The sequence below is a fragment of the Delphinapterus leucas genome, chromosome 7 (assembly GCF_059928025.1).
Source record: "Delphinapterus leucas isolate spDelLeu-1000000601 "Yukka" chromosome 7, BTC_Dleu_Yukka2, whole genome shotgun sequence".
Taxonomy (NCBI): domain Eukaryota; kingdom Metazoa; phylum Chordata; class Mammalia; order Artiodactyla; family Monodontidae; genus Delphinapterus; species Delphinapterus leucas.
The window spans coordinates 90,753,189-90,761,265 of NC_143135.1; the positions used below are offsets into that span (position 1 = coordinate 90,753,189).

Here is an 8,077-nt window from a genome sequence, read left to right on the forward strand (position 1 = left end):
GTCTCGCGGGGCCCAGACCTCCGCACGAAAAGCGAGGCCCGTACTACAACTCCCAGTAGGCACCGCGGCTATCCTAGCGTGGACTTCTCACGGTGTCCCGTAGTTGGCAAACTGTGCGGAGACGCGTTTTCTCCTTGCTCATTTTCAAACAGCTTGCCTTTTCCCGCCGGGTTTTCACTAGAAGAAAAATGTTTTTATTTAATAACCAGTCACAACTGAATTTTTCTCAGCTTCAAAACGCTTACCTGTGAAATTTATCTAGCCTGAAGACCTAACGAGCCCATCTTGATCTTTTTTCGTTAAATATTCATTCTCATGGGCCTCAGTGGCCATCAAAGTTTATGTGAATGGTGCCCTCTGCAGTTGTGCAAGGAAGTGGAATCACCTCATTATAAATAAAAGTATGCTCATAATTGCACTCCTTTTATATATAGTATATATATATACATATATAACATCTATTAAATATATTATAAGTTTATATTATTTATATTACCTAGGTATAAATAACATTAGTACTGTATGGACTGGAACATGATACTTAGCACTTTCTATCAGCGATTACAAATCAATTTTATCAAAACTTTAAAAAAATTGTTTCATTATTTAAATGTGTTACATACATACTATAAGATATATGTATGTATGTATATATATATGCATATAAATGCGTTACATACTAAAAGACTTTCACAATATACTATGTACAGTATTAAAAAATAAATAGATATAGATACATATATAGAGGTAAAGGTAAAGGAAGTACACCAATTTAACTCTTAGTGGTGAATTTATGGTATTTATTCTCTTCTTTTCCCTGTTTTTTCTACAATAAACATGTACTGCCTTGATTAAAATGCTTTTTAAAATTTTTTTAAAGGTACCTTGTGACGGTGGACCCCCAAGTAGATGCTGACACTAAGGTCCCTGTCAATTTTAAGTGCCTGTGGAACGATCTGCTTATCCTAGTGACGCAGGGGCAGCTTCCTGTGACATGAGCAAAGGGGGTTGAGACGGGAAGCCATAACATCTTGGGAATCGCCTCTCCCTAGAAAACCAACCAAACTTCTGTTTGGTAGACCTGTCAGCCTCTCTTTGAATTCTAAATGCTACTAATAATAAATGCCCAGTGAGAAAGAAGGACATGCAAATGAAATTCCTGAAAATTTGTATCACATACTTATTGAGCAACCATTATATGACGGACACTGTGCTAGGCTGGGAATCCAAAATATGTGAATAAATAATCTCAGGAAAATATGATCATTACTATCCTTGAGGTAGATGAGGGATTGATCCAGATGTGGTAGGGCCTAAATTTTATACACTTGCCAGGAGGCGGAGGACTCTTTAAGTAAAAGAATATAAAATAACAAATACAAAATTAAGTGCAGGCCTCGGAAGGGGTCTGTGCAAGTAACAGGCCTGGAAGCTTAATCCACCTCTAAGGAGGTACAAAGGGCAGAGGAAATATTGGGGGAGGAGCACCCAGTCACTGATTGAATCAGGGAGGTTCCACAGTAATAAGTAATCTGAACTAAGAATGGAAGGAGGTGTCAGGTTGAGGTTCTGGAATCTTCCTCCAGGAAATTAAGCCATGAATACCCACAAATACAACTGCAGAAGCTCCACCTCTCCCTGAGCACTGGATAAGCTAAGGACTATCCCTCAAGTTTCCAGGAAGAGACAGGGGAGAGCCAGACTTAGGAAGGAGAAAAAAGAGCATAGGGAATGGAGTAGGATTGCTACACACAGACAGACAATGCATGCAGGCATGAATGAACACTTGAGTAAATAAAAAGAAATTAACAGCTCTTGGATTAGAAGAATTAATATTGTTAAAATGGCCATACTATCCAAAGCAATCTACAGATTTAATGAGATCACTATCCAATTACCCACAAAATTTTTCACAGAACTAGAACAAATAATGCTAAAGTTTATATGGAACCACAAAAGGCCCAGAATTGCCAAAGCAATCCTGAAGAAAAAGAACAAAGCTGGAGGCCCAACCCTCCCAGACTTCAGACAATACTACAAAGCTACAGTAATCAAAACAGCATGGTACTGGCACAAAAAGAGACATATGGATCAATGGAATAGAATAGAGAGCCTAGAAATAAACCCACTCACCTATACGGTCAACTAATCTTTTACAAAGAAGGCAGGAATATACAATGGAGAAAAAAAGTCTCTTCAGCAAGTGGTATTGGGAAAGCTGGACAGCCACATGTAAATCAATGCAGTGAGAACACTCCCTCATACCATACAAAAAATAAACTCAAAATGGCATAAAGACTTAAATATGAGACATGATGCCATAAAACTCACAGAAGAGAACATAGGCAAAACATTCTCTGACATAAATCATAGCAATATTTTCTTAGGTCAGTCTCCCAAGGCAGCAGGAATAAAAGCAAAAAGAAACAAATGGGACCTAATCAAACTTACAAGTTTTTGCACAGCAAAGTAAACTGTAAACAAAATGAAAAGACAACCTACAGACTCAGAGAAAATATTTGCAAACAATGCAACCAACAAGGGCTTAATTTCCAAAGTACACAAAGAGCTCATACAACTCAACAACAACAACAAAAAAACCCAATCAAAAAATGGGCAGAAGACCTAAACAGACATTTCTCCAAAGAAGACATACAGATGGCCAAAAAGCACGTCAAAAGATGTTCAGCAACGCTGATTATTAGAGAAATGCAAATCAAAACTACAATGAGGTGTCACCTCACACTGGTCAGAATGACCATCAGAAAAAGTCTACAAATAACAAATGTTGGAGAGGATGTGGAGAAAAGGGAACCCTCCTTTACATTGGTGGGAATGTAAATTGGTGCAGCCACTATGGAGAACAGTATGGAGGTTCCTTAAAAAACTAAAACTAGAGTTACCATATGATCCAGCAATCCCACTCCTAGGCATATATCTGGAGAAAACACTAATATACGAAAAGATATATGCACTCCAATGTTCGCAGCAGCACTATTTACAATAGTCAAGACATAGAAGCAACCTAAATGCCCACTGACAGATGAACGGATAAAGAAGATGTGATATATATATACAGCGGGATAAAAAGCCATAAAAAGGAATGAAATAATGCCTTTTGCAGCAACATGGATGGACCTAGAGATTATCATAGTGAGTGAAGTAAGTCAGACAGAGAAAGACAAATATAATGTGATATCAATTATATGTGGAATCTAAAAAATGTTACAAATGAACTTATTTACAAGAGAGAAACAAACTCACAGAGATAGAAAACAAACTTATGGTTACCAAAGGGGAAAGCTATGGAGGGAAAAATTAGGAATTTGGGTTTAGCAGATACAAACTGTGTATAAAACAGATAAACAACAAGGACCTACTGTATAGCACAGGGAACTATATTCAATATCTTGTAATAAACTATAATGGAAAAGAATTAATATATATATTTATATATATATATATATATAGGTAGATATAAACCTGAATCACTTTGCTGTACACCAGAAACTAACACAACATTGTAAATCAAGTATACTTCAATAAAAAATAAATTAAAATTTTAAAAAAGAAATTAACAAATGAATGCGTTCTGTTTTCCCTCACTAATCTGACCTCCTTCATATTTCATGCTTATCGTGGTTTGTATCTCTCCTGACTCACCGATTTTCATAAATTACCAAGAAAGGGCTCTGAAGAAAAGCCAAAGAAATAAGGAACAATGTCTGAAAGGATTCCTCCTGACCAATCATGTCTCACACACATGTGGCATGCCTGGATTCAGGAAGCTAAGTAACAGACACAAATCTGGATGGATATAGTGCAAGCAGACACTTTCCAGAGATGCATAGTATTTTGCCATCGTTTTGATTAGAACATGCGCTTGTTATAAAGGCAGCAGAAGGAGCCTACAATTTAAAAGAGGATCCCATTTGCTTCAAGATAGGATTAAGGGAGGGAGGGGGAGTGGTGGATGCAGGTATGGGTGAAAACAGATTGGTATGAGTGGATAATTTCTGAAACTGGGTGATAGTACATCAGATTTCTTTATACCATTTGCTCTACTTTCGTATGTGTTTGAAAATTTCTATAATAAAACATGAAAGAAAAAAGGCATTCCAGAAGTTTCTGCTCACCTCCTTCCACCCCTACAAGACTGATAAGCTAATCCGGCTGCTTAGGTGTTGAGACGTCATTCGGGTAAAGTCAAGATACTGCTTTTTCAGACGCTTCCTCCTTGCTGACTATCCCATGTCCCTTTTTCACATCGTAGCGTACCACAGGGCAATCAGTAGGTTAGAATATGTACAGGAGAATACATCGGTCAACATCTATGTCTTCAATATAATAAATCCCAATTTTCTTCCATATTTTGCCATAAAGAGGAGCCCATGCCTGCATGCTGTGTCACCAGTGGGCAGGTGCAGCGCAGGAGGCATCTCTGTTCTGGAGCTGGAGACAAGAATAGGAAATGTCACAGTCCGAGCCTCCTGGCTCAGGAGTTGGATCTGTTGCTTGCCAGCTGGTGCACCTTGGCAAGTTACCTAACATGTATCTCACAGCGGTGGTGTGAAAATTAAATAAGGATAAAGAATCTAGCCAATTTACATTCCCACCAACAGTGCAAGAGTGTTCCCTTTTCTCCACACCCTCTCCAGCATTTATTGTTTCTATATTTTTTGATGATGGCCATTCTGACCGGTGTGAGATGATATCTCATTGTAGTTCTGGTTTGCATTTCTCTAATGATTAGTGATGTTGAGCATTCTTTCATGTGTTTGTTGGCATTCTGTATATCTTCTTTGGAGAAATGTCTATTTAGGTCTTCTGCCCATTTTTGGATTGGGTTGTTTGTTTTTTTGCTATTGAGCTGCATGAGCTGCTTATAAATGGAGAACAGTATGGAGGTTCCTTAAAAAACTATAAATAGAATTACCATACGACCCAGCAATCCCACTACTGGGCATATACCCTGAGAAAACCATAATTCAAAAAGAGTCATTACCACAATGTTCATTGCAGCTCTATTTACAATAGCCAGGACATGGAAGCAACCTAAGTGTCCATCAACAGATGAATGGATAAAGAAGATGTGGCACATATATACAATGGAATATTACTCAGCCATAAAAAGAAACGAAATTGAGTTATTTGTAGTGAGGTGGACGGACCTAGAGTCTGTCATACAGAGTGAAGTAAGTCAGAAAGAGAAAAACAAATACGGTATGCTAACACATATATATGGAATCTAAGAAAAAAAAAAAAGGTCATGAAGAACCTAGGGGTAAGATGGAAATAAAGACATAGACCTACTAGAGAATGGACTTGAGGATATGGGAAGGGGGAAGGATAAGCTCTGACAAAGTGAGAGAGTGGCATGGACATATATACACTACCAAATGTAAAACAGATAGCTAGTGGGAAGCAGCCGCATATCACAGGGAGATCAGCACAGTGCTTTGTGACCACCTAGAGGGGTGGGATAGGGAGGGTGGGAGGGAGAGAGACACAAGAGGGAAGAGATATGGGAACATATGTATATGTATAACTGATTCACTTTGTTATAAAGCAGAAACTAACACACCATTGTAAAGCAATTATACTCCAATAAAGATGTTAAAAAAAAAAAAAGAATCTAGCCAAAAGTCTGGTATTTAGCCTCACTCAGTAAATGCAAATTATTGCCTTTCCTGTCGGAACCTGCCTCTTGGCAGCAGCAACAAATAGGAATGGAAGCTGGTGTGACTACCATCTATTTATAGCTGTTGTCCCAGCAGCAGCAGGGGACTGGGGAGGAAGGGCTTTCCCTCCTGGTATATTCTGGGTCTGGATAGGTTCCTTGGATTCGGGAATTTTTTTCTTCTGTTTACAAAAATACTAAATGATAAATCTGTAAAAATGTATAAAATGCATAGACAAGCACAAGACAAAAACAAAAGAAAATAAGAACTATCCATAATCCTTCCAGTAACATAACCATGGTTAACATTTTGTGGTATATGATACATACATACATACACACACATAGATACAGATATATGCGCTTTTTTGTGAAAGTGAAACTGCATTCTATATACTCTATATACTGTTTGGTCACTGCTTTTCTCACTTAACAACGTATCAAAAGCATTTTTTTTTTTTCTTTTTTTGCCATACGTGGGCCTCTCACTGCCGTGGCCTCTCCCGTTGCGGAGCACAGGCTCCGGACCCGCAGGCTCAGCGGCCATGGCTCACGGGCCCAGCCGCTCCGCGGCATGTGGGATCTTCCCGGACCGGGGCACGAACCCGTGTCCCCTGCATCGGCAGGCGGACTCTCAACCACTGGGCCACCGGGGAAGCCCCAAAAGCATTTTTCATGTCATTAAAATTTCTTCTACATCAATTTAAAACAGCTGCCTAAATTGTACATAATAATATACAATTATTAACACTAGTTCAGTGGATATTTTCATAAATATTGGTAAATAGTCACAGTAAATTAAGGTAAGTTCTTGGACGTAGGGTGCTGGGTCAAAGTATGCAGATATTCAAAAGTGTAAAACATGAAGTCATGTTACCCTCCAGAAAGAGTACATCAATGTATATTCCCAGAACATCATTCTCGTCTTCTCGGAACTGGGGAGTGATTTAAGTGTATGAATTCACTCGTCAAATATGTATTGATGGCTTACTGTCTGGCTTTTTTGCCTCTCATGGGACCCTCCCCCAGGATCCACACCCACATCCAATCTTGGGCACACCCCCTACACCCAAAGTTTGCCAAGTTCCTGGCGCCTGCCTCAGCTGCTGAGTGGACTCCACTCAGCTCCCCAAGAGCCCTGCCTGCTCATCAGCCACCAAGCCGCCTGTCCTCCTTTTCTTTCTGCCTTTCCTCTGTGGTGGGAGCAACCATGGCCTGGAGTTTCCGTGGGAAAGCCCAGCTTGGGGGACTGCTCCTCTCTCTGCTTGGCTGGGTCTGTTCATGTGTCACCACCATCCTGCCCCAATGGAAAACTCTCAGTCTGGAGCTGAATGAAATGGAGACCTGGATCATAGGACTTTGGGAGGTCTGCCTAGATCAGGAGGAAGTTGCCACTGTGTGTAAGGCCTTTGAGTCCTTCTCGTCTCTGCCCCTGGAGCTCCAGGCATCCCGCATCCTCATGGTAGCCTCCCATGGGCTGGGACTACTGCGGCTTCTGCTCTCTGGTTTTGGGGCCCAATGCTTCCAGTTTCAAGGATCAGATGGGTATTCCAGAGGTGGCTTTGCCTCCTGGGAGGGACTTTGGAGGCATCAGCTTTGGCCACTCCCCTCTTTCCAGTCTCCTGGGTGGCCTGCGCCACAATCCAAGACTTCTGGGATGACAGCGTCCCTGAGATTGTGCCTTGGTGGGAGTTTGGAGATGCCCTCTAGCTGGGCTGGGCTGCTGATGTTTTCCTGGCCCTTGGTGGGTTACTCCTTATCTCCTCGGCCTGCCTGGGAAAAGAAGATGTGCCCTCTGTCCAGATGGCTGTCCCTACAGCAGCCCCACCATCCTGTGCTCGAGCGGAGGAGTCCGATCACTCGGTCCACCTAATGCCAAGACCTAGGACCCTGTTCATCTAGGACAAGCTTTGCCAAGAAATCTATGGAACAGAGGAATGTCAGGAGAATCCTCTCTCTTCCTTATCCTCCATCACTCTATATTTGCTTGCCTCATTTTAGAGGTGGTAGTCACTGTCTCATTTGTTCAAGAATTTGACTATCTTGGTGATATGGTGATCCTAATTTCAGAATGAAAAATCAAGGCACAGTTTCTAAAGACATGTTTATCTGATTTAGATTTTATTTACATAAAATACTTTTAAACTCATAACATTAATTATATACTTGATTCTTTTATTACTAGGGAAAACATATTACAAAATAGCGTTCAACCTAGAAAACCTAGTCTTACTGGATATGAAGACAGAAAAGCTAAAGATATGCCTTTGCAAATGAAAATGAATTACTGGTGATATTATATCACCTCAGGACAGGGACCCTCCTTGGGTTCATTTTCAGTCTCGGGTGCACGATTTGAAAGGGAGCTTCACAATATATCAGTCCTTGTGGCTGTAC

The 8,077-nt window shown here is 40.5% G+C and overlaps 1 protein-coding gene across 1 annotated transcript; it reads left to right on the forward strand.

Moving 5' to 3' along the window:
• Nucleotides 1–6,876: 6,876 nt before the first annotated feature.
• Nucleotides 6,877–7,819, forward strand: CLDN25 (claudin 25). Its single transcript, XM_022559124.2, is given in 2 exon segments — nucleotides 6,877–7,215; nucleotides 7,218–7,819. Coding segments are annotated over 2 exon segments (690 nt in total). The 5' UTR covers nucleotides 6,877–6,890; the 3' UTR covers nucleotides 7,583–7,819.
• Nucleotides 7,820–8,077: the final 258 nt, after the last annotated feature.